The sequence below is a fragment of the Oncorhynchus nerka genome, linkage group LG2, assembly GCF_034236695.1.
Source record: "Oncorhynchus nerka isolate Pitt River linkage group LG2, Oner_Uvic_2.0, whole genome shotgun sequence".
Taxonomy (NCBI): domain Eukaryota; kingdom Metazoa; phylum Chordata; class Actinopteri; order Salmoniformes; family Salmonidae; genus Oncorhynchus; species Oncorhynchus nerka.
Window position 1 is genome coordinate 27,654,815 of NC_088397.1, and position 26,944 is coordinate 27,681,758.

Sequence of the window (26,944 nt, forward strand, 5' to 3'; positions counted from 1 at the left end):
TTTACACCAGTCACAATGTTAATTGACAAGGAATTGAAAGAGCAAAGCTCTAGGTATCATATCCACTTAAATTTGTCACAGATTGTTATACACTCCGTCATAGTTGGGATGCCCAACGCCACTTCTGCATGAGCGTTGGAGAGGCTGGGATCTGGCATGCATTGATTGCTAAAGATGTGAAAATGGCGGAGTTACAAATGCTTTTGGAAGAGGAGATTCCAGCTGGACGTAGTGCTTTATTAGATAGTTTTACCAATTTGGAAAGAGTTGCCGAGTATTGCGAAAGCAACTATGTTCAGGTAATGATAATTTTATAACATTATTAATTATATATTCTACGAGTATCATCTTTGACGGTGGGCGAAGTGATGGCTACGAGCTTTGCCGATGAGGTGCAGCGACTCGACTGCAAGGGTGCTCCTGCTAGCGCGACCAAGCTAGGCTATAGATAACTAGCTAACCTTAGTTAGCTACTTCATGCGGAACGTAGCTATGTTTTTCCTAATATGAAAACATTGGTTGCCGTTCTCCAACCGTCGTACACGTGTAGTCATTTCTCAAACGTTTATGTAGTTAGTATTTTTACTAACTTGACTTCGTTAGCTATTTACATCCAACCAAATAATGCTTGCTAGCTAACTAGTTGTGCTAACTAGCTGAGCTAGCACGAATTATCTGGGCACAGCTGGTTTCATGATTGACTGTCGTGATGGGGTATACAACAAGGTATTCAGCTAAGGTAAAGAAGTAAGGAATTTAATTGGATTTCAAATGATGGGACACGTTCTGATACCAGAATAGTAAACGAATTATGACTATAGCAAACGAGCTAGTTAATTCCAACTAGCCACTAGTTTCTAGTTAGGTGCACTGCTAGCTGCCATTGCTGTCAAATTCTCCAGTGGTACGATTTTGAAATTCCCAACTCATGTCAACATTAGCTAGCTGTTAACATTGGTCGCGAAGAAAATATATATACCATGTGTGGCACTTGTAAGCGTTCTTCTGCCAATATTTAGCGTTAGTTAGATAACGTTAATGTTACAGCCTTGTGTGCCAAAGCAAGACACTGCAGATTGGATAGGACGCCCTGTATCATCAATGCCGAACTTCTTGTACTACTGACTGTAGAGTGGGAAAATAAATATGTGTTTCATAGACTACTGGTGGATCTGGCAGTGGCAGAACAAGCTAAATTGTTCATAACGTTAGTCATGCCATGAAGTACGTTTTTCCTAATATAAAGTGAGGTTCTGACACAGTGTGAAACGTTTGTCAATAGTGCCACTGCCCTGGAACTAGGTCTTCACGGTTCCAAAAAGTTGGACGGGTTCCGAAATGGATCTGGGCTTTCCCACCCTGACCTGATATGCATAAATTAGTTTTTAAATATAGAGACCAGTTCTGAACGGACCCGAGGACAACTAGAATAATTCCATATAGATTGGGTCGAATGCAGGCCGATCCGAGTGATGGAGCTGATAAAGCCAAGCAGTGGGGGAGAGGTGCTGCTATAGAAGCCGGGGGAGGGGCCATACTTTGAGGAAGTGACATGGTGAGGAGGGAGAGATGAGACAGCAACCATCCAAGCTGACTCGACCTATAGTATACTAATAGCTGCCATAGTTTAGGTTATTTATCATAAAATATGATTATGTAGTACCTGTCTAGGACTGTATCAAACCGGGAGAAGCTAGCTAACGTTAGCTAGCTAGGCTAAAAGAGGCTGCAGTGCATGCACTTTCTCACCCTGCAGTTACAAATAACTCCATTCAGAATATTAAGTAGCAAGTTGGCTCTTGGTTGTTGTAACCTATCCTTCTCCTTTAACTTTTAATTCTGTCAAATCTCATTTTATTGGTCACTTACACATACACTCAGTTGCCAGTTTATTAGATTCTCCCATCTAGAACTGGGTTGGACCCCCCTTTGCCTCCAGAACAGCTGGAGTTCTTCGGGGGAATGTAAAAGTCACTCAGTTGGTATCAAGGGTTTTCCACTCCTCAATTATCCAGTGTTGGTGATCGTGTGCCCACTGGATCCTCTTCTTCATGTTTTTAGCTGATGTGGAACCCAGGTTGGTCGTCTGCTGCAATAGCCCATCCGTGACAAGGACCGACGAGGTGTTCATTCCGAGATGCCTTTCTGCACAACACTGTTGTACTGCGCTGTTATTTGCCTGATTGTGGACCGCCTGTTAGCTTGCACGATTGTTGCCTCTCGACCTCTCATCTCGACCTGTTTTCGCTCACAGGACTGCCGCTGACTGTATGTTTTTTGTTTGTCGTACTCTTCTCAGTAAACCTTAGACACTGTCGTACGTGAAAAGCCCAGGAGGCCAGACGTTTCTGAGATGCTTCAAACGGCGCGCCTGGCACCGACAATCATTCCACGCTCAGTTGCTTAGGTCACTTGTTTTACCCATTTTAAAGTTCAATCGAACAGTAACTGAATGCCTCGATTGTCTGTGCCTGCATTATATAGTAAGCCATGGCCACGTGACTCACTCTCTGTAGCGGTCATTTTTGTGAACGAGGTGGTTTACCTAATAAACTGGCCACTGTGTATTTTGCAGATGTTATCGCATGGCAGCGAAATGCTTATGTTTCTAGCTCCAACAGTGCAGTTTACCTAACAACACAAAATGGTACACACACATCCCCCAAATTTTTATTAAGAAATATCAGAATGAGCAATGTCAGAGTCTGGTGTATATGTATATAAATCATATGTGTAATGGTGTGTATGGACAGTATATGAATAGGAAAGGTGTGCACAGCAGTAGTTATATAGGATGAACCTTGAGTAGAATACAGTATATACATATGAAGTGGGTAAAACGGTATGTAAATATTATTAAAGTGATCAGTGTTCAAACGTCCTGGCACTGAATGCGCAATGACATTATTGGGTATAGTTAATAATTAACATGACTAAAGATGTCTTGACCTGTGATCTTGCTTCTGCCCAGCTGTGATCATGACTGTCATTCTCACACACTTGACTCTAGCACGGACTCCATACTGGTATTCATTAAAACAAATATTTTCGGGAGTTAACTGCACCTGGTATTCCCAGGAAGTCTCCCGCCCCAGTACTAACCAGACCCGAACCTGAACAGGCATGTTCAGGGTGGTATGGCCACAAGCATATTTTTTTTAAACCAAATTTCTCCCTGAATTAGGTCCCTTGGCTTATCTCTGCAACTCCTCAATGGACTTGGGAGAGACGAAGGTCAAGTCATGCGCCCTCTGGCCACCTACTTATCACACTGCTCGCTTAACCCGGATGTCAGACACAAATGTGTCAGAGGAAACACCGTTCAACTGACGACCGGAGTCGCTAGAGCGAGATTAGCCAAGGAAAGCCTACACTGGAAAACGCTGGGCCAATGGGAGCCCCATAAGAGGGCGCACAAGTCACAGCCGGTTGTGACACGCTTCAGAATTTCAGCGCAGTGCTTTTGACCCCTGCGCCATCCAGAACTCAAGATATTTAATTAGGCTAATCTGAGATTGTTCAATAAAAGTCTGCTGGTTCCCCAATAGGCCTAGCCTATATAGTTAGTCACAGAATGGATCACTGTTCTTCTGTTTTAGATTAGTCACATGCACACGGTCGCAGAAGTAATTACAGAGTACAGTGAAATTCTTAAGCTCCGAGCACTAACTGTGCAGGTCAAAAAGAGAGGTGAATGAAACAATAACAGTACAAATATTATTATACATATTTACAACTGTAGTAATAATACATTTCCATTGGGGGGTGGGGGCAGGGTAAATGTCCGTTGTGTGTGTGTGTGTGGGGGGGGGGGCGACAGTAGGATGTTGATGGTGCTCCTGTAGAACACTGAGGGTCCTCTGGGACAGGCTGGATTTCTTCAGCTTCCTGAGGTAGAAGAGTCGCTGTCGTACCTTTTTCACCACGGTGTCCGTGTAGTTTGACCATTTCAGTTCCTCTGAGATGAATATGCAGAGGAAATTGAAGTTTTTGACCGTCTCCATTGATGAGGACAGCCTGGTTCCTCCTGAAGTGTACAATCGGCTCCTTTGTTTTGCTGACGTTGAGGGAGAGGTTGTTTACCTGGCACCACGCCGTCCGAGTGCCTGCCTGCCTCTCTGTAGGCCGTCTCGTCGTTGTTGGTAATCGGGCCTACTACTTTCGTGTAGTCATCCAACTTGATGGAGTTGGAACTGTGTGAAGCCACGCAGATAGGAAGAGGTTCGATTGAAGTGCTCTGGTCTACCTGATGTAGGCCTATTTGTCAATTATTTTTTGCTGAAGTTTGAGTGTTGTATGAGTTAAACCTATTTTTGTCAGTTAATTGCAGGTTAGCTATGAATAAATGATCTGAAGAATGCTGTCAGTTGATCTTGAGACTGCTACAAGTGTGAGAGTTTGTGTGCTCTTGTCATCCCAGTGCACTACAACTGCACCTTTCTTTGAATACTGACAACCTGTTTGTCTTCTTGCTTGAGAATGGATGTAATTCCTTAGTGGTGCTCTTGACTCCCTGTAAGGCATGCATGTGTATTTGTGGAATTCGTGATTGAGGCTGCCTAGTTTTCACTGTTGTTAAAGTGCATTTGAAGGCAAATAACATCTTCTCTGATAGGCTGTTTTCTATGTGGCATTGATATTAGTCAACATTGACTACAAAGTGGAAATAGGATAATTTTGTTCATGAGGTCAGTATTGTTACAAAATGAGTTTTGTAAGTGAGTTCATCATGACTTGAGGGTTGGGTTTTGATTTCGACAATGCTCACTTGCCCTCTGACACGGGATACACAGCTGCTGTGATTGCGCTCTATCCAATCCTACCGCAGACAGTGAGACAGACCTCCCCGTCAATGCAACGGATCTGACTTTGTTTACATAAGACAACAAGTCACATGTTTTTTACAAAAAAAAACTTGAGCAATACTGCACCAAACACCTTAACTAGATGTAAAACTGCGCAACTAAAACCTCAGCAAAATGTCAATTAATTACATATTTCTTGAGTTCTTAGAATCATTGACTATTTTGAAGAAGTAATACTGGCTTTGTTCCTATGGTGTTTCATAGGGGACAAACATCAGTAACTGTCACATCGAACCACACCCCCAAGACTGAAAACTTGTTTTTTCTTAATGAGCAGCAGAGAAACACATGCCAGAATCTGTGCATTCAGTTGTTCTTTAACACACCGTCCATGGAAGTCCAGGCAGATGGGGAGGGTAGAGGGTTGTCCTGTTAGAAAAGTAATGTCGGTCAGTACATACTGTCAACGAGGGTGTTGTGGTCAGAAAAGCAAGGAAAGGTTCATCTCCAGGAAATTGTTTCCCTCTGAAAACATAAGGGCTTGCCTTGTCATCCTTCAGCCCCTGCAAGATCCTATTTATATGATATCAATGCTCTCCTTTTTATGCTGCCTGGCTTTGTTGTTTTCTTATTGCCTCGCTACACTCGCTTCTGTTACTGATGTCTATCTGTTCATCCTCTCTCTCACTCACTCTCCCTCTTCAGTCACCAGATAAGCACAGAGCGTTGGAGGAGACTAAGAACTACACCACCCAGTCCCTGGCCAGCGTAGCCTACCTAATCAACACTTTGGCCAACAATGTCCTGCAGATGCTTGACATTCAGGCCTCCCAGCTCCGCCGCATGGAGTCCTCCATCAACCACATCTCACAGGTACGGCTGCCGGGATGTGGACCACTTTGTCTACACACACATTGGATGCACGCGTTGCGAAATACACTCACACACACATCCATATAGCCTAAAAAAATACTTTATAGGCCTAGCTCAAAAAGCTGTTTTGTTCAAGTCTATTTCTTGTATTTCTGCCCCTTGTGCGGCCCCAGACAGTGGACATCCATAAAGAGAAAGTGGCCAGGCGGGAGATTGGCATCCTGACCACCAATAAGAACACCTCTCGCACACATAAGATCATTGCTCCGGCCAATCCAGAGAGGCCGGTGCGCTACATCCGCAAGCCAATCGACTACAGCCTGCTGGATGACATGGGCCACGGAGTCAAGGTAGGGAGCAGTGGGGCATTGACGTTTACCGACTGGATTCCTGATGATAGTACATTTTTATTTTTGTACTGGAGTGAGTTTTCATCAAACTTTTGTAGCACTAAGATCATAGACAAACACTGATCTTAGTGCGACAACCGTTTTGGGGAACTCCCCCCTGTTTGGTACAAAGACAGTAGTAGGCCCTTGGGAAAAGCACGAGGGTGTGGCGTTAACAGTGTGAGTCACTTTGACTAGGACAGTGTGTGACTTGTTCGCTTTTTCCCTGACAACATCTGTGGACTGTAGGCCTATAACATTGCTACATGTGTTTCTGTGCATTTTCTCGCTATTAGTCACTAATCCTCCTTTCTCTTTCTCTCTTTGCATCACTTATTTGCCTTTAAAATGAACCTAGTGGTTGCTAAGGTTTAAGGTAAGGATTTCTAATGAAATGTAAACCCTAAAAACAACGTTGTTATGCGTGTAAGAGTGTGTTTTGTCTGATCCCAGGTTGTGTCGTGTTGCTCTGTTGACTAGTATTTCCCTGTTGTTGTTTTTGTAACCTCTCTCACCATGTCCTATAGGCCAGTGCTCAGAACATGAAGGCCGGAGCCACAGGTCTCCCTCGCACCAACCCACCCACACAGAAGCCGCCAAGCCCACCCATGTCAGGGAAGGGAACCATTGGGTATGTAAATGTGGCAGGTGCCACAACTCCTGTCCATGCTGCTCATTTCCTTGAGAAAAGCATGCTTTCAGTCTCAGCCAATCACGATCAGACATCTAAAACATGTTCGTCAATGGACAAGATCTGATCATGCAGGCACCAGGTGTCCCTTTGTACTACAGATTGCTGTAGTGTCCCTCTGCTCCTCCTAAGCCCCGTATGGTGGGCTAGGGACCAGGCTACCCCCTCACCACCCAGCAGCGACCTTCAGTGACATTTATTTAAGGTTCGGAGCAGACCTCTTTGTGAAAAGGTCAAAGCTAGCCTGTGGCACATGATATGCTGTTTGATGATATAATGAATGTGCATACATACCTAATTTCTTCAGGTGTGTGGTCGTTCCAGTGAATGGGTATCTTCAAATGTGTTTATTGACATTATGGGCTACTGTTATTGTTGCTTTGTCCTGTTATGTGTCCCTGTCCAGTTTGTATCCCCCTCTACAGACCTGTCCATAACAGTAATGTATGTAATGGTTTATAACATTGTTTTTATGTCTCTTCTAATGTTTAAGCGCTGTGTGTGACCTTCAAACATGTCCCCCCTGAAATGAGACGCATGTCGGGCGTCCATGCCACACTGCCCTAGTCCAGTCTCTGGTGTAGAGGAGGCATCTCTGTCTGTGGTGTTTTGGTTGCTTTTGTCCCCCCCTCCACATGTGTGATGTCATGTGACTCCTCCCCCCTCAACTCTAATTCGGGCTGTTCATGCTCTCCATGGCAACAGCGCTCAAAGTTCCATCCCTTACACAATCACAGGGGGAGATTATACTTGGCTGCTCATCCATACTTTTGAGGCTTTTTATTCCACTGAAGCACATCAATAGACATCACTGTCCTCGGTTGATGTTGGGCTGTGTAAGAACCGAAGCAGCAGCAGCTGTGGATACGATTGATGCATTTAATGCCTTTCCCACCTACACCCCATTTTGAGTTTGCACTGGTTCTCTTTTATTTATTTTGGTTCCCATGTTTGTCCTCCTTTTCTTGTCCCCCCCCTCCCCTCACTTGTGGATGTTAAACTCCTCTCATACCCCTCCCCTCGCAGGCGCCACTCCCCCTATAGGACACTCGAGCCGGTGCGTCCTCCCGTTGTCCCTAACGACTACGTCTCGAGCCCGACGCGCCATGGCAACATGGCGCCCCCACAGCAGAGCCCTGCACGCACTGCGTCTGTTAATCAGAGGAACCGCACGTACAGGTACCCCGCCCCGCATGCTCCCAGCACACCGCTAGCTAAAAACACGTCTAGAACACACTTCGAGCGGTTAGACACTGTAGCTACATGCTACTAAACTCCTTTTTCCCCCAGCCCTACCCACAGGACTTAATATAATAATATCACCAAAAAACTGGTCTGAAACACTTTGAATAGGCACTACACCAAGCACACAAAACGAACGTACAGCTCAGGTAGGCATGTATTCAAATATGTTTCTTGTTTCCAAGTAATGTATTTTTATCATCTGCGTAACAGCAGAGGATATTCAGATCAGATAAGCACAAGCAGCTCTGGGTGTCACTGAGGCTCCTACCAGGCAGTGAGAATAAGATCTTTAGGACTAAATGACAGAGTATCTGCCACCAGAGAATTGAAGCTTGGACTTTGGAATACAGCTGATCCTTTTTCTCTGTCAGTCCCTTCTCTATTTCCTTCTGAGCACATTATTACGTTTGAAACTAATAGTAGCAATGGTTGACCTTGGCTTAAATTAAACAGACAGTCAGTCCTTTCTGCTCCAACCTATCTATGCGTTGGTCCTTTTCTTCCATCCATCCAGTTTCTCACTCATTCCCTGTCTCCAGTCTCCTTCCTCTTTTCTTCTCGCCTTGATTTTCTTCAGATGCCTCCAGCTTTGTCGTGCCTCTGTCTTTGTCACTTCATGTCTCACTAATGGACCACCGCTAAATGTCATGTTGTAATCTGTGACGTTTTATTCATTTCTTTATTTATTACATGTCATCTCAAAGCAGAGCTGTTCATTTAAATCTGTTCAGTGCTAGGTAGATGGGGGGGGCAGGAGAGACCCTGGTTTGGTAGGTTGTGCTTGCAGGTCCGCTGCTACCAATAGGGCTCTAAGGACCGGTTTCCTGCACCACAGATTAAACCTAGCGCTGGACAAAAAAAATCACAGTACTTTTTATTCCAGTAGTAGGCTTAATCTGTATCTGGGGAACTGGCCCTACAAAGTATATAACCTCTAATCTATACTGTAAATGACTTAATGCCTGCGGGTGTTGATTGGGTTTTGTGATGGGCTGTGTGACATCATTAGCAGTGGCAGCAGTGGAGGCAGCCACCCCAGCAGCAGCAGCCGCAGCAGCAGCAGAGAGAATAGCGGCAGCGGCTCCGTGGGCTTGCCTATCGCCGTGCCAACGCCTGCCCCGCCCCCCACAGCATTCCCAGGTAAGGTCTGGCCACATGCCCTGTCCACTGTCTAAGCTCCACCTACTAGCTCTGTAAAGGGCAATAATGTCTGTCAGACTGCTTTAAACTCTCTCCTTCCTTCCCCCTTGATAGTGTCTGAGCACCTGTCTTTATCTCCCTCTCCTGTCTTTCCTTCTTTCCTCTTTTTTCCCACTGCTTTCCTCCCTTTCCCACCTGCTGATGGTGCAGGTACTGCCCCTGCCCTTCCCAACCCTGCTAAGCCACCTCCCACTACCACTACTACTCCCGTCCCATCTGATGGCCTCCCTGTACTCTCTCTAGCTCCTAATCCCTCCCCCACCCCCCCACCTGAGGGTCCACCCGTGCCCCCTCCCCCACCCCAGCTCCCCACTTCCGTCACTAGCACCGGCCCTGCTACTTTCAGCACTCCCGCACAAGGTGAGTGCCCCCCACCACCACCACCACCCTCTCCCCTGCATCACGACCATCTCTCCCATCATCCCAGGACCTGTATCTGTCTGTGTACCAGCGGGGATGTTGTCATGTGGGCTGGTCGTTCTCCACCCATGCATCATCAGAGTTTCTCCATCACCCTCCCTCTCACTGTCTGATCTGTCACTCTGTCTTTTCCTTATTCCTCTGGGTGTCTTTCTCATTCCCTTCTTAGGGCAACTCTCTCCCGTCGCCCCCAGTCACCACCTGCATGCCATCATCACACCTTGTGCATGAGTTAAATTGTTCTTGTGTTCTTACAGTAAGTGATGTTGAAAAGGGTCTTTGACTTGAAATATGCCATGATAATAAGACATCTGAATACCAAAAACTGTAAAGTGCTTACATCGAACCCATGAATTAAGTGCATCATGTGATGGGAAATAGAAGTGATACGTTCAGTGACATAGCTACACCATACCAAAATCTCTCTGGTTCCCCTTGCTGTCTGTACCCCAGGTGCCCCCCAGTTCTTCAGCATGAACCGGCCGGTGCAACCACAGAACCCTCCTGCGGTGGGGGGGTCTCTGCCATACCGCCGGCCCGCGTCATTGACGGGCCAGCCCAACTCCAACATGGCCCTGAACCAGCCCCAGCCCAACGGAGGACCCCACTTCAACCAGGTCCCAGGTAAACAGCCTGGAGCAGCAACACATCACTCCTACCAGAACGCAAATGGGCTTTTGTGTTTAGAGATCTTTCTCATTTAGATTGAGCCTGCCTCTTTTAAAGCTTTCTTTCATATATTACTCTCTGGTTTGGATCCTGGAGCGTTTGGGCTTCTGGTCCATCCTGTAACCTTACTTGTAGAAACAAAATGTATACCGGCCCAAATGATTTCTGTTACTTGGCTTAGCGTTTTGGTTAAAAAAACAACAACATTTTAAATACAAGCTGACAAAAATGTTCAGTTCTTGTGGAAGAAAACTGTAATTTTGTGAGTTCCCAGAACCTCACTAGAGTATTGAATTCATACATAAAAACTCTCATTTGATTTCGGAAGACAGGCAAACCTATGGGAAGGCACAAAGTGCCTAGGTCTCGGCAGCTCGCTGTCTTTTTTTGTGTGAAAGGATGCCTAGTCTGCCTACTGATCTAACTGGCTTCTATCATATTCTAATTTCATCTCTTTCTGCCTTCCTTTCTTTCCTAATTACAATCTGCCCCTCTTTCTTTCTTCTCTCTCTCTCTCTGCTTCTCCTGTGGTGTGTATGCATAGCAGGTCCTCTTGTTGCCCCCCCTCCCCCCTCCATGCAGATCACTCCTCAGCTCCCTCTGATGGGCTTTGTGGCTCGGGTACAGGAGACCAGTAAGTGGCTTTTAGCTCCTCCTTCTTGTTGCCTGGTCTTTGCAGCGGCTCCGTCGTGCATGTGTTTGTTACTCATGACGTGAGTCTATTTTTGTTTTTACTTCAAAGCTGAACTATCCATCGACTTCGATTTACCTGTCTGAAATAAACTTCCCACCTGTGCGCGTTGGAAATGTCTTCTCCTTTCCCCCCAGAATTCTGTTTGTCTTCATACACTTTCAGCATGGATACCCAAACAACAACTCCAGCCCTCCGCCACATGCATGGGAATGCCAGTGTCAATCCACAAGTCTACATTCCACTGGTTGGTTAGTTACAAGGTTCCTGACTGTGTTGTCTCCCCACCCAGTCTCAGACGTGCCCCCTCCCCCGCCCCCTGTAGAAGAAGCTGTGTTTGAGGAACCCACCCCGCCCCCTCCAGAGGACTATGAGGATGATGATGAGGAGGAAGAAGAGTCAGCCGTGGTGGAATACAGTGATCCCTATGCAGAGGAGGACCCCCGTGGGCCCCACGCACCTACATGGAGAAAGGTAGCGAGTGATTCTCTCTTCCATCCTGATCGAAACATGCCCTATCCACTTCTCCTGTTGTTCTCTTTTTAATTCGCCCTCCCTTGTGCTCTACCCATCTCCTGTCCTCTTCGCTCCTCTCTGATTTGGTGGACAGTGGTGGCGATCTACGACTACGCGGCGGACAAGGAGGACGAGCTATCCTTCAACGAGGGCGCTATCATCTACGTCATCAAGAAGAACGACGACGGCTGGTACGAAGGAACGATGAGTGGCACCACCGGCCTCTTCCCCGGAAACTACGTCGAGTCCATCATGCACTATGCCGACTGAGGAAGAGGAGAGGTTATAGGAAGGTCAAAGACTTTGTTAGGCAGAGCATGATCACATTGAGGAAGTGACGAGCGTTCATGAAGAGTATACAACTATCCTCAACCGGTCTACCAGATGAAGTACATTGTACAACGGCCACTTGTAGATATTTCCTGTGTTTTTGAATGAGACTTTATGGTGGGGGGTTTTTGTATGTACTATTAGGGCTTCATTTTGTCTTTACTATTATTACAAGGATTATTGTGATTTAAAAAAAAAAAAAATCTCATTTCCTTTTGCCCTTATTTTAAAGTTTTATTTATGTGGACCATGTATTATATAGGGAGGGATGGTACGGTGGCCAGGGCTGCTAATTAAGGATAGAAATAGATCCTGATGAAGTTCTCTACTCTCAGCCCAAGAGAAGATGCAAGATGAGATGAGAATGCTTCTTTTTTTTTTGACACTCCCCGAGCCTTTCTAGACTCTTATTTAAAACCAGGAACAGCTCCTATTGGTTAGTGGGATTAGGAGATGGATTGTTGCGCTTGAACTTTATACAATGTCCCGTTAGGCGAGAAGACAAGCACATACTGTATGTCTACATTTGACTATAACAGCTAGATATTAGTGGTGGGTAAGACTGGGGGGAAAAAAGACTGAAACTGATTTGTTTTCAGCTCACCTGAACACCCATTTTGAAACTCTTTAGTTTGGATTCAGTAGTTAATGAATTGGTTCTGGCCCAAGGCTAGCTAGGGCAGCTTAGAACACTAGGGCTTGGAGCATGCTCAGTCACTACTTCACTTGCCTCACTTCACAGGCCAGATGGGTAGAGCAGTGTTTCTCAACCTTGTGGTCAGTTCTAGTTTTAATTGAAGACGTTGGCTTCCATGGCACAAAACAAGTTTGAGAAACACAATGCAAAATTGAGTCTTAAGTCTCTTCCTTACCTTGTAATCAAGACAGAATAGATTGACTTTGACTGTCTGGGAGTCTCTTTTAGGAAGATAAATACTCTGCCCACTCATTTGCATCAACGATTTCAATATTTGATGCTTATTCGTTCTTATTGTAGTGGGTCTTCACCAAAGCGTGGCAGACTGCATGCTTTTGAAAAAAACAAACATTCAATAGTCTCCTTTTCTGCTATATTATTCCTGTCTTAATATTTTAGCTATGGTGTGGTTATTGGTTTGGTTTTAAATATTCACCCATATTACCATCGTTGACAGATGGGGTTTCATGATGCATTTATAGGTGATAAAGGAAGCTTGTGCCATATTGAAGTGTGTGTGTGTAGGTGTCACTTCCATTTGCAATAAAATTTAAAAAAAGACCAGTGGGATGGGTTTGAAAATGTAGATCTTTAAATTGTTTGGGATTGAAAGCACATTTGTGGTAAGAGTGAATTGTTACTGAAATAACATTTAAAATAAGCTGTATTACTGCCTCAGATGAGGACTAATATTAAAGTGAGCCGTTGTAGAAATTATCCAACAAACCGGCACCAAAACCTTTCAATGACTCCATCATGCTGAAACTGATGCATTGAGTGTGTTTATATAGTCTCTAGAGGTACAAGTATTATTGTGCTTGGCTGTGTCTGAGGGCTCTGTGCTTGTCTGTCAGTCAAATCCTTTATTTTTTATTAAAAGTGGGTCTGTTGAGTCTTGCATGCCATTTTTCTTAAAACTGTAGTGGTGTCTGAAACCCCAGTTGGCCCTTCACAAGGCAGCCCCAGAACTGGTCCCTAGGGGCACGGTCAGCAGAGCACAACCTTTTGAATATTCAGATATGTTATGTAGAATAAACATGCCTCTGACATGTAGCATAGACTCATGTCAGCTCTATTCAGGACATTTATCTGCAATGTTCCACAACGCTGTGCAACCCCAGGTACTACTAAACCAGCCTCATCCAAAGACTACCGTGTAAGCTAAATCCATGTCAACTTTTATCCCAACGTCTGAAGATCAATAAAGTTATGGGATTTGACTACTCCTGGAAGAGCCATTCATTTAGTGTGTAAATGGAGAATATATCATTGTGTAAGAACAAGTGTTCTATTCCCTCAGCCCAAGATCTCTTTGGATGTCAAGTTAAGTAAAACAGTCCATAATGCCATTGTGTTGCACAGTAACTTTAGAATTAAATATCATATTTGTAAAACAATGAGAACAAAAAACAATAAAACGATTAAGATTTATTGTGGTAATCTTCCTTTTTACAGACTATATACACAAGTTAGTTACCACATGGTCCGTTTTCAGACGGACATGTGGTGTGAGATTCCTCTTGTTTCATCGCACTGTACTGGTGACAGCTGATACAAAAATCATTCATTTTCTATGCTAAAGTATGCATACTCTGACTTTCTATTTCATCAATCTAGTTATATACCTTAACATTGTAATTAACAGTGTCTGTTTAAACACTTTAACATTAATAAACCCCCGAGTAAAGATAGAAAACAATACCCACAAAACATAGAAAAGCTGAACATCTTATTATTTGAAGAGTTGACCCCAAATGAAATGGTATTTACTTCACACAAAGTGGAAAATTCATTAGTTTTACACCTTATACAACAGTATTGACTTGGAATCAACTTAACTCTTCCTCAAAACTACCAGCAGTACAGAAGAGTAAAGGATCTATGAGGGGTGATACAGGGGAGAGAGAAGGGTTAAAAATCTCACTGTAGAGAGTGAGTGAAACTATACATGGGTTGTCTGAAGTAGCCAGTCCCCTCTCCCTTCTAAGGCTCACAGATGATTGTCTCGACCACAAACTTGTTCTCAAAGTGACGGATCGTCCTGCAGTTCAGGGCTTCACGCTTTTCCCTGCCTGCAAGGTAGAGATGAAGGAGGATGTTTAAAAAAATGTGCATGTAGGCCAATACAAACATCTTCTATAGCACCTGATCATTGGCCAGAGTATAATGCGGTGTGTTCTCAGGTCCACCAAGGAATTTTACAAAATGGCACTGATCCAGTATGGTGTATGTGTGTGCGCGTGTGGCACTAACCCAGTATGGTGTGTGTGTGCGCGTGTGGCACTAACCCAGTATGGTGTGTGTGTGCACGTGTGGCACTAACCCAGTATGGTGTGTGTGTGCGCGTGTGTGGCACTAACCCAGTATGGTGTGTGTGTGCGCGTGTGTGGCACTAACCCAGTATGGTGTGTGTGTGCGCGTGTGTGGCACTAACCCAGTATGGTGTGTGTGCGCGTGTGGCACTAACCCAGTATGGTGTGTGAGCGCGTGTGGCACTAACCCAGTATGGTGTGTGTGTGCGCGTGTGGCACTAACCCAGTATGGTGTGTGTGTGCGTGTGTGTGGCACTAACCCAGTATGGTGTGTGTGTGCGTGTGGCACTAACCCAGTATGGCGTGTGTGCGTGTGGCACTAACCCAGTATGGTGTGTGTGTGCGTGTGGCACTAACCCAGTATGGTGTGTGTGCGCGTGCCACTAACCCAGTATGGTGTGTGTGCGCGTGCGTGTGGCACTAACCCAGTATGGTGTGTGTGCGCGTGCGTGTGGCACTAACCCAGTATGGTGTGTGCGCGTGTGGCACTAACCCAGTATGGTGTGTGTGTGCGCGCGCGTGTGGCACTAACCCAGTATGGTGTGTGTGTGTGTGTGGCACTAACCCAGTATGGTGTGTGTGTGTGTGGCACTAACCCAGTATGGTGTGTGTGTGTGTGTGGCACTAACCCAGTATGGTGTGTGTGTGTGTGTGGCACTAACCCAGTATGGTGTGTGTGTGTGTGTGGCACTAACCCAGTATGGTGTGTGTGTGGCACTAACCCAGTATGGTGTGTGTGTGGCACTAACCCAGTATGGTGTGTGTGTGTGTGTGCGCGGTGTGGCACTAACCCAGTATGGTGTGTGTGCGCGTGTGGCACTAACCCAGTATGGTGTGTGTGTGTGTGCGCGCGTGTGGCACTAACCCAGTATGGTGTGTGTGTGTGTGTGTGTGGCACTAACCCAGTATCGTGTGTGTGTGTGTGTGGCACTAACCCAGTATGGTGTGTGTGTGGCACTAACCCAGTATGGTGTGTGTGTGTGTGTGGCACTAACCCAGTATGGTGTGTGTGTGTGTGTGGCACTAACCCAGTATGGTGTGTGTGTGTGTGTGTGTGTGTGTGTGTGTGTGTGTGCGCGGTGTGGCACTAACCCAGTATGGTGTGTGCGCGCGTGTGGCACTAACCCAGTATGGTGTGTGCGCGCGCGTGTGGCACTAACCCAGTATGGTGTGCGCGTGTGGCACTAACCCAGTATGGTGTGCGCGTGTGGCACTAACCCAGTATGGTGTGTGTGTGCGCGTGTGTGGCACTAACCCTGTGTGCGCGTGTGTGGCACTAACCCAGTATGGTGTGTGTGCGCGTGTGGCACTAACCCAGTATGGTGTGTGTGTGTGGCACTAACCCAGTATGGTGTGTGTGTGTGCGTGTGGCAGTAACCCAGTATGGTGTGTGTGTGTGCGTGTGGCACTAACCCAGTATGGTGTGTGTGTGTGCGTGTGGCACTAACCCAGTATGGTGTGTGTGTGTGCGTGTGGCACTAACCCAGTATGGTGTGTGTGCGCGTGCGTGTGGCACTAACCCAGTATGGTGTGTGTGCGCGTGCGTGTGGCACTAACCCAGTATGGTGTGTGTGCGCGTGTGGCACTAACCCAGAATGGTGTGTGTGCGCGTGTGGCACTAACCCAGTATGGTGTGTGTGTGTGCGCGCGTGGCACTAACCCAGTATGGTGTGTGTGCGCGTGTGTGGCACTAACCCAGTATGGTGTGTGTGTGTGTGTTGTGTGTGTGTGGCACTAACCCAGTATGGTGTGTGTGTGTGTTGTGTGTGTGTGGCACTGACCCAGTATGGTGTGTGTGTGTGCGCGCACGTGTGTGTGTCACTAACCCAGTATGGTGTGTGCGCTCGTGTGTGTCACTAACCCAGTATGGTGTGTGTGCGCGCTCGTGCGTGTCACTAACCCAGTATGGTGTGTGCGCTCGCTCGTGCATGGCACTAACCCAGTATGGTGTGTGTGTGTGGCACTAACCCAGTATGGTGTGTGTGTGTGTGGCACTAACCCAGTATGGTGTGTGTGTGGCACTAACCCAGTATGGTGTGTGTGTGTGGCACTAACCCAGAATGGTGTGCGCGCGTGCGTGGCACTAACCCAGTATGGTGTGCGCGTGTGGCACTAACCCAGTATGGTGTGCGCATGTGGCACTAACCCAGTATGGTGTGCGCGTGTGGCACTAACCCAGTATGGTGTGTGTGTGTGCGCGTGTGTGGCACTAACCCAGTATGGTGTGTGTGCGCGTGTGGCACTAACCCAGTATGGTGTGTGTGCGCGTGTGGCACTAACCCAGTATGGTGTGTGTGTGTGTGTGTGCGTGTGGCACTAACCCAGTATGGTGTGTGTGTGTGTGTGTGTGTGCGTGTGGCACTAACCCAGTATGGTGTGTGTGTGTGTGTGCGTGTGGCACTAACCCAGTATGGTGTGTGTGTGTGTGTGTGTGCGTGTGGCACTAACCCAGTATGGTGTGCGTGTGGCACTAACCCAGTATGGTGTGTGTGTGCGTGTGGCACTAACCCAGTATGGTGTGTGTGTGCGTGTGGCACTAACCCAGTATGGTGTGTGTGTGCGTGTGGCACTAACCCAGTATGGTGTGTGTGTGCGTGTGGCACTAACCCAGTATGGTGTGTGTGTGGCACTAACCCAGTATGGTGTGTGTGCGCGTGTGGCACTAACCCAGTATGGTGTGTGTGTGTGTGTGTGCGTGTGGCACTAACCCAGTATGGTGTGTGTGTGTGTGTGTGCACTAACCCAGTATGGTGTGTGTGCGTGTGGCACTAACCCAGTATGGTGTGTGTGCGTGTGGCACTAACCCAGTATGGTGTGTGTGTGTGTGTGGCACTACTAACCCAGTATGGTGTGTGTGTGTGTGTGTGTGTGTGCACTAACCCAGTATGGTGTGTGTGTGTGTGCACTGTGTGTGTGTGGTGTATGGTGTGTGTGCGTGTGGCACTAACCCAGTATGGTGTGTGTGTGGTGGCACTAACCCAGTATGGTGTGTGTGTGCGTGTGGCACTAACCCAGTATGGTGTGTGTGTGGCACTAACCCAGTATGGTGTGTGTGTGGCACTAACCCAGTATGGTGTGTGTGTGGCACTAACCCAGTATGGTGTGTGTGCACACTAACCCAGTATGGTGTGTGTGCGCGTGTGGGCACTAACCCAGTATGGTGTGCGCGTGTGGCACTAACCCAGTATGGTGTGTGTGTGGCACTGCCCAGTATGGTGTGCACTAACCCAGTATGGTGTGTGTGCGCCCAGTGTGTGTGTGTGGCACTAACCCAGTATGGTGTGTGTGCGCGTGTGGCACTAACCCAGTATGGTGTGTGTGCGCGTGTGGCACTAACCCAGTATGGTGTGTGTGTGTGTGTGCACACTAACCCAGTATGGTGTGTGTGTGGCACTAACCCAGTATGGTGTGTGTGTGTGGCACTAACCCAGTATGGTGTGTGCGTGTGGCACTAACCCAGTATGGTGTGTGTGTGTGTGTGGCACTAACCCAGTATGGTGTGTGTGTGTGTGTGGCACTAACCCAGTGTGGCACTAACCCAGTATGGTGTGTGTGTGTGTGGCACTAACCCAGTATGGTGTGTGTGTGTGCGTGTGGCACTAACCCAGTATGGTGTGTGTGTGTGGCACTAACCCAGTATGGTGTGTGTGTGTGGCACTAACCCAGTATGGTGTGTGTGTGTGCGTGGCACTAACCCAGTATGGTGTGTGTGTGTGTGTCGTGTGGCACTAACCCAGTATGGTGTGTGTGTGTGTGTGGCACTAACCCAGTATGGTGTGTGTGTGCGCGTGTGGCACTAACCCAGTATGGTGTGTGTGTGTGGCACTAACCCAGTATGGTGTGCGTGCGTGTGGCACTAACCCAGTATGGTGTGTGTGTGTGTGCGCGCGCGTGGCACTAACCCAGTATGGTGTGTGTGTGCGCGCGCGTGTGTGGCACTAACCCAGTATGGTGTGTGTGTGTGGCACTAACCCAGTATGGTGTGTGCGCGCGTGTGGCACTAACCCAGTATGGTGTGTGTGTGTGTGTGTGCGCGTGTGGCACTAACCCAGTATGGTGTGTGTGGCACTAACCCAGTATGGTGTGTGCGTGTGGCACTAACCCAGTATGGTGTGTGTGCGTGTGTGGCACTAACCCAGTATGGTGTGCGCGTGTGTGGCACTAACCCAGTATGGTGTGTGTGTAACCCAGTATGGTGTGCGTGTGGCACTAACCCAGTATGGTGTGTGTGTGCGTGTGGCACTAACCCAGTATGGTGTGTGTGTGTGGCACTAACCCAGTATGGTGTGTGTGCGTGTGGCACTAACCCAGTATGGTGTGTGTGTGTGTGGCACTAACCCAGTATGGTGTGTGTGTGTGGCACTAACCCAGTATGGTGTGTGCGTGTGGCACTAACCCAGTATGGTGTGCGTGTGGCACTAACCCAGTATGGTGTGCGCGTGTGGCACTAACCCAGTATGGTGTGCGCGTGTGGCACTAACCCAGTATGGTGTGTGTGTGCGCGTGTGTGGCACTAACCCAGTATGGTGTGTGCGTGTGGCACTAACCCAGTATGGTGTGTGTGTGCGCGTGTGTGGCACTAACCCAGTATGGTGTGTGCGCGCGCTCGTGCATGGCACTAACCCAGTATGGTGTGTGTGTGTGGCACTAACCCAGTATGGTGTGTGTGTGTGGCACTAACCCAGTATGGTGTGTGTGTGTGTGGCACTAACCCAGTATGGTGTGTGTGTGTGGCACTAACCCAGAATGGTGTGCGTGGCACTAACCCAGTATGGTGTGTGCGCGTGTGTGGCACTAACCCAGTATGGTGTGTGTGCGTGTGTGGCACTAACCCAGTATGGTGTGTGTGCGTGTGTGGCACTAACCCAGTATGGTGTGTGTGCGTGTGTGGCACTAACCCAGTATGGTATGTGTGTGTGTGGCACTAACCCAGTATGGTGTGTGTGTGTGTGCGCGCGTGTTGCACTAACCCAGTATGGTGTGCGCGTGGCACTAACCCAGTATGGTGTGCGCGTGTGGCACTAACCCAGTATGGTGTGTGTGCGCGCGTGTGGCACTAACCCAGTATGGTGTGCGAGCGTGCGTGGCACTAACCCAGTATGGTTTGTGTGTGTGGCACTAACCCAGTATGGTGTGCGCGTGTGGCACTAACCCAGTATGGTGTGCCCACGTGTGTGGCACTAACCCAGTATGGTGTGTGTGCGTGTGTGGCACTAACCCAGTATGGTGTGTGTGCGTGTGTGGCACTAACCCAGTATGGTATGTGTGTGTGTGGCACTAACCCAGTATGGTGTGTGTGTGTGTGCGCGCGTGTTGCACTAACCCAGTATGGTGTGCGCGTGGCACTAACCCAGTATGGTGTGCGCGTGTGGCACTAACCCAGTATGGTGTGTGTGCGCGCGTGTGGCACTAACCCAGTATGGTGTGCGAGCGTGCGTGGAACTAACCCAGTATGGTGTGCGAGCGTGCGTGGAACTAACCCAGTATGGTGTGCGAGCGTGCGTGGAACTAACCCAGTATGGTTTGTGTGTGTGGCACTAACCCAGTATGGTGTGCGCGTGTGGCACTAACCCAGTATGGTGTGCCCGCGTGTGTGGCACTAACCCAGTATGGTGTGCGCGCGTGTGTGGCACTAACCCAGTATGGTGTGCGCGCGTGCGTGGCACTAACCCAGTATGGTGTGCGCGCGTGCGTGGCACTAACCCAGTATGGTGTGCGCGCGTGCGTGGCACTAACCCAGTATGGTGTGTGTGCGCGTGCGTGTGGCACTAACCCAGTATGGTGTGTGTGCGTGTGGCACTAACCCAGTATGGTGTGTGTGCGCGCGTGTCTGGCACTAACCCAGAATGGTGTGTGTGCGCGTCTGGCACTAACCCAGTATGGTGTGTGTGTGTGTGGCACTAACCCAGTATGGTGTGTGTGTGTGTGTGTGTGGCACTAACCCAGTATGGTGTGTGTGTGTGTGTGGCACTAACCCAGTATGGTGTGTGTGTGTGTGTGTGTGTGGCACTAACCCAGTATGGTGTGTGTGTGTGTGTGTGTGGCACTAACCCAGTATGGTGTGTGTGTGGCACTAACCCAGTATGGTGTGTGTGTGTGTGTGGCACTAACCCAGTATGGTGTGTGTGTGTGGCACTAACCCAGTATGGTGTGTGTGTGTGGCGCACTAACCCAGTATGGTGTGTGTGTGTGCGCGCACTTGTGGCACTAACCCAGTATGGTGTGTGTGTGTGTCACTGACCCAGTATGGTGTGTGTGCGCTCGTGTGTGGCACTAACCCAGTATGGTGTGTGTGCGTGTGCGTGTGGCACTAACCTGGTATGGTATGTGTGTGTGCGCATGTGTGCGTGTGGCACTAACCCGGTATGGTGTGTGTGCGCGCGTGTGGCACTGACCCAGTATGGTGGGTGTGTGGGTGGCACTAACCCAGTATGGTGGGTGTGTGTGTGGCACTAACCCAGTATGGTGGGTGTGTGTGTGGCACTAACCCAGTATGGTGGGTGTGTGTGTGTGTGTGTGGGGCACTAACCCAGTATGGTGGGTGTGTGTGTGGCACTAACCCAGTATGGTGTGTGTGCGTGTGGCACTAACCTGGTATGGTATGTGTGTGTGCGCATGTGTACGTGTGGCACTAACCCGGTATGGTGTGTGTGCGCGCGTGTGGCACTGACCCAGTATGGTGGGTGTGTGGGTGGCACTAACCCAGTATGGTGGGTGTGTGTGGCACTAACCCAGTATGGTGGGTGTGTGTGTGGCACTAACCCAGTATGGTGGGTGTGTGTGTGGCACTAACCCAGTATGGTGGGTGTGTGTGTGTGTGTTGTGTGGGTGTGGCACTGACCCAGTATGGTGTGTGTGTGCGCGCGTGTGTGTGTGTGTCACTAACCCAGTATTGTGTGTGCGCTCGTGTGTGTCACTAACCCAGTATGGTGTGTGTGCGCTCGTGCACTAACCCAGTATGGTGTGTGTGCGCGCTCGTGCATGGCACTAACCCAGTATGGTGTGTGTGTGCGCTGTGCGTGGCACTAACCCAGTATGGTGTGTGTGTGCGCTGTGCGTGTCACTAACCCAGTATGGTGTGTGTGTGCGCGCTGGCACTAACCCAGTATGGTGTGTGTGTGCGCTCGTGCGTGGCACTAACCCAGTATGGTGTGTGGCACTAACCCAGTATGGTGTGTGTGTGTGCGCGGCACTAACCCAGTATGGTGTGTGTGCGCTCGTGTGTGGCACTAACCCAGTATGGTGTGCGCGCGTGTGTGGCACTAACCCAGTATGGTGTGCGCGCGTGCGTGGCACTAACCCAGTATGGTGTGCGCGCGTGCGTGGCACTAACCCAGTATGGTGTGCGCGCGTGCGTGGCACTAACCCAGTATGGTGTGCGCGCGTGCGTGGCACTAACCCAGTATGGTGTGTGTGCGCGTGCGTGTGGCACTAACCCAGTATGGTGTGTGTGCGTGTGGCACTAACCCAGTATGGTGTGTGTGCGCGCGTGTCTGGCACTAACCCAGAATGGTGTGTGTGCGCGTCTGGCACTAACCCAGTATGGTGTGTGTGTGTGTGGCACTAACCCAGTATGGTGTGTGTGTGTGTGTGTGTGGCACTAACCCAGTATGGTGTGTGTGTGTGTGTGGCACTAACCCAGTATGGTGTGTGTGTGTGTGTGTGTGTGGCACTAACCCAGTATGGTGTGTGTGTGTGTGGCACTAACCCAGTATGGTGTGTGTGTGGCACTAACCCAGTATGGTGTGTGTGTGTGTGTGGCACTAACCCAGTATGGTGTGTGTGTGTGGCACTAACCCAGTATGGTGTGTGTGTGTGGCGCACTAACCCAGTATGGTGTGTGTGTGTGCGCGCACTTGTGGCACTAACCCAGTATGGTGTGTGTGTGTGTCACTGACCCAGTATGGTGTGTGTGCGCTCGTGTGTGGCACTAACCCAGTATGGTGTGTGTGCGTGTGCGTGTGGCACTAACCTGGTATGGTATGTGTGTGTGCGCATGTGTGCGTGTGGCACTAACCCGGTATGGTGTGTGTGCGCGCGTGTGGCACTGACCCAGTATGGTGGGTGTGTGGGTGGCACTAACCCAGTATGGTGGGTGTGTGTGTGGCACTAACCCAGTATGGTGGGTGTGTGTGTGGCACTAACCCAGTATGGTGGGTGTGTGTGTGTGGGGCACTAACCCAGTATGGTGGGTGTGTGTGTGGCACTAACCCAGTATGGTGTGTGTGCGTGTGGCACTAACCTGGTATGGTATGTGTGTGTGCGCATGTGTACGTGTGGCACTAACCCGGTATGGTGTGTGTGCGCGCGTGTGGCACTGACCCAGTATGGTGGGTGTGTGGGTGGCACTAACCCAGTATGGTGGGTGTGTGTGGCACTAACCCAGTATGGTGGGTGTGTGTGTGGCACTAACCCAGTATGGTGGGTGTGTGTGTGGCACTAACCCAGTATGGTGGGTGTGTGTGTGTGTGTTGTGTGGGTGTGGCACTGACCCAGTATGGTGTGTGTGTGCGCGCGTGTGTGTGTGTGTCACTAACCCAGTATTGTGTGTGCGCTCGTGTGTGTCACTAACCCAGTATGGTGTGTGTGCGCGCTCGTGCGTGTCACTAACCCAGTATGGTGTGTGTGCGCGCTCGTGCATGGCACTAACCCAGTATGGTGTGTGTGTGCGCTCGTGCGTGGCACTAACCCAGTATGGTGTGTGTGTGCGCGCTCGTGCGTGTCACTAACCCAGTATGGTGTGTGTGTGCGCGCTCGTGCATGGCACTAACCCAGTATGGTGTGTGTGTGCGCTCGTGCGTGGCACTAACCCAGTATGGTGTGTGGCACTAACCCAGTATGGTGTGTGTGTGTGCGCGGCACTAACCCAGTATGGTGTGTGTGCGCTCGTGTGTGGCACTAACCCAGTATGGTGTGTGCTTGGCACTAACCCAGTATGGTGTGCGCGCGTGCGTGGCACTAACCCAGTATGGTGTGTGTTTGTGTGTGGCACTAACCCAGTATGGTGTGCGCGTGGCACTAACCCAGTATGGTGTGCGCGTGTGGCACTAACCCAGTATGGTGTGCGCGTGTGGCACTAACCCAGTATGGTGTGCGCGTGCGTGGCACTAACCCAGTATGGTGTGTGTGTGTGGCACTAACCCAGTATGGTGTGCGCGCGTGCGTGGCACTAACCCAGTATGGTGTGCGCGCGTGGCACTAACCCAGTATGGTGTGTGTGTGTGTGTGGCACTAACCCAGTATGGTGTGCGCGCGTGGCACTAACCCAGTATGGTGTGTGTGTGTGTGGCACTAACCCAGTATGGTGTGTGTGTGGCGCACTAACCCAGTATGGTGTGTGTGTGTGTGCGCACTTGTGGCACTAACCCAGTATGGTGTGTGTGTGTGTGTCACTGACCCAGTATGGTGTGTGTGCGCTCGTGTGTGGCACTAACCCAGTATGGTGTGTGTGCGTGTGGCACTAACCTGGTATGGTATGTGTGTGTGCGCATGTGTGCGTGTGGCACTAACCCGGTATGGTGTGTGTGCGCGCGTGTGGCACTGACCCAGTATGGTGGGTGTGTGGGTGGCACTAACCCAGTATGGTGGGTGTGTGTGTGTGTGTGTGTGGCACTAACCCAGTATGGTGGGTGTGTGTGTGGCACTAACCCAGTATGGTGTGTGTGTGTGTGTGTGGCACTAACCCAGTATGGTGTGCGCGCGTGGCACTAACCCAGTATGGTGTGTGTGTGTGTGGCACTAACCCAGTATGGTGTGTGTGTGGCGCACTAACCCAGTATGGTGTGTGTGTGTGTGCGCGCACTTGTGGCACTAACCCAGTATGGTGTGTGTGTGTGTGTCACTGACCCAGTATGGTGTGTGTGCGCTCGTGTGTGGCACTAACCCAGTATGGTGTGTGTGCGTGTGGCACTAACCTGGTATGGTATGTGTGTGTGCGCATGTGTGCGTGTGGCACTAACCCGGTATGGTGTGTGTGCGCGCGTGTGGCACTGACCCAGTATGGTGGGTGTGTGGGTGGCACTAACCCAGTATGGTGGGTGTGTGTGTGTGTGTGTGTGGCACTAACCCAGTATGGTGGGTGTGTGTGGGGCACTAACCCAGTATGGTGGGTGTGTGTGTGGCACTAACCCAGTATGGTGTGTGTGCGTGTGGCACTAACCTGGTATGGTATGTGTGTGTGCGCATGTGTGCGTGTGGCACTAACCCGGTATGGTGTGTGTGCGCGCGTGTGGCACTGACCCAGTATGGTGGGTGTGTGGGTGGCACTAACCCAGTATGGTGGGTGTGTGTGGCACTAACCCAGTATGGTGGGTGTGTGTGTGTGTTGTGTGGGTGTGGCACTGACCCAGTATGGTGTGTGTGTGTGTGTGGCACTAACCCAGTATGGTGTGCGCGCGTGGCACTAACCCAGTATGGTGTGTGTGTGTGTGGCACTAACCCAGTATGGTGTGTGTGTGGCGCACTAACCCAGTATGGTGTGTGTGTGTGTGCGCGCACTTGTGGCACTAACCCAGTATGGTGTGTGTGTGTGTGTCACTGACCCAGTATGGTGTGTGTGCGCTCGTGTGTGGCACTAACCCAGTATGGTGTGTGTGCGTGTGGCACTAACCTGGTATGGTATGTGTGTGTGCGCATGTGTGCGTGTGGCACTAACCCGGTATGGTGTGTGTGCGCGCGTGTGGCACTGACCCAGTATGGTGGGTGTGTGGGTGGCACTAACCCAGTATGGTGGGTGTGTGTGTGTGTGTGTGTGGCACTAACCCAGTATGGTGGGTGTGTGTGTGGCACTAACCCAGTATGGTGGGTGTGTGTGTGTGTGTGTGTGTGTGGCACTAACCCAGTATGGTGTGCGCGCGTGGCACTAACCCAGTATGGTGTGTGTGTGTGTGGCACTAACCCAGTATGGTGTGTGTGTGTGGCGCACTAACCCAGTATGGTGTGTGTGTGTGTGCGCGCACTTGTGGCACTAACCCAGTATGGTGTGTGTGTGTGTGTCACTGACCCAGTATGGTGTGTGTGCGCTCGTGTGTGGCACTAACCCAGTATGGTGTGTGTGCGTGTGGCACTAACCTGGTATGGTATGTGTGTGTGCGCATGTGTGCGTGTGGCACTAACCCGGTATGGTGTGTGTGCGCGCGTGTGGCACTGACCCAGTATGGTGGGTGTGTGGGTGGCACTAACCCAGTATGGTGGGTGTGTGTGTGTGTGTGTGTGGCACTAACCCAGTATGGTGGGTGTGTGTGGGGCACTAACCCAGTATGGTGGGTGTGTGTGTGGCACTAACCCAGTATGGTGTGTGTGCGTGTGGCACTAACCTGGTATGGTATGTGTGTGTGCGCATGTGTGCGTGTGGCACTAACCCGGTATGGTGTGTGTGCGCGCGTGTGGCACTGACCCAGTATGGTGGGTGTGTGGGTGGCACTAACCCAGTATGGTGGGTGTGTGTGGCACTAACCCAGTATGGTGGGTGTGTGTGTGTGTTGTGTGGGTGTGGCACTGACCCAGTATGGTGTGTGTGTGCGCGCGCGTGTGTGTGTCACTAACCCAGTATTGTGTGTGCGCTCGTGTGTGTCACTAACCCAGTATGGTGTGTGTGCGCGCTCGTGCGTGTCACTAACCCAGTATGGTGTGTGTGCGCGCTCGTGCATGGCACTAACCCAGTATGGTGTGTGTGCGCGCTCATGCATGGCACTAACCCAGTATGGTGTGTGTGTGCGCTCGTGCGTGGCACTAACCCAGTATGGTGTGTGTGTGCGCGCTCGTGCGTGTCACTAACCCAGTATGGTGTGTGTGTGCGCGCTCGTGCATGGCACTAACCCAGTATGGTGTGTGTGTGCGCTCGTGCGTGGCACTAACCCAGTATGGTGTGTGGCACTAACCCAGTATGGTGTGTGTGTGTGCGCGGCACTAACCCAGTATGGTGTGTGTGCGCTCGTGTGTGGCACTAACCCAGTATGGTGTGTGCTTGGCACTAACCCAGTATGGTGTGCGCGCGTGCGTGGCACTAACCCAGTATGGTGTGTGTTTGTGTGTGGCACTAACCCAGTATGGTGTGTGTGCGCGCGCGTGTGGCACTAACCCAGTATGGTGTGCGCGTGGCACTAAC

At 49.8% G+C, this 26,944-nt stretch overlaps 2 protein-coding genes across 2 annotated transcripts in view; one reads left to right on the forward strand and one right to left on the reverse strand.

The window, feature by feature from the left end:
- Positions 1-96: 96 nt before the first annotated feature.
- On the forward strand, positions 97-13,957 carry LOC115133549 (abl interactor 2-like). The gene is given in 12 exon segments (XM_029666924.2): positions 97-299; positions 5,511-5,678; positions 5,852-6,028; positions 6,426-6,443; positions 6,595-6,698; positions 7,785-7,937; positions 9,013-9,143; positions 10,077-10,247; positions 10,837-10,926; positions 11,276-11,425; positions 11,428-11,457; positions 11,594-13,957. Coding segments are annotated over 12 exon segments (1,539 nt in total). The 5' UTR covers positions 97-128; the 3' UTR covers positions 11,770-13,957.
- Positions 13,942-26,944, reverse strand: part of LOC115133586 (integral membrane protein 2B-like) — a 62,315-nt gene continuing 49,312 nt past the window's right edge. The window contains exon 6 of the mRNA XM_029666995.2: positions 13,942-14,598. Within this exon, the coding sequence (XP_029522855.1) occupies positions 14,510-14,598 (89 nt within the window). The 3' untranslated portion in view covers positions 13,942-14,509. The remainder of the gene's footprint in view (positions 14,599-26,944) is intronic.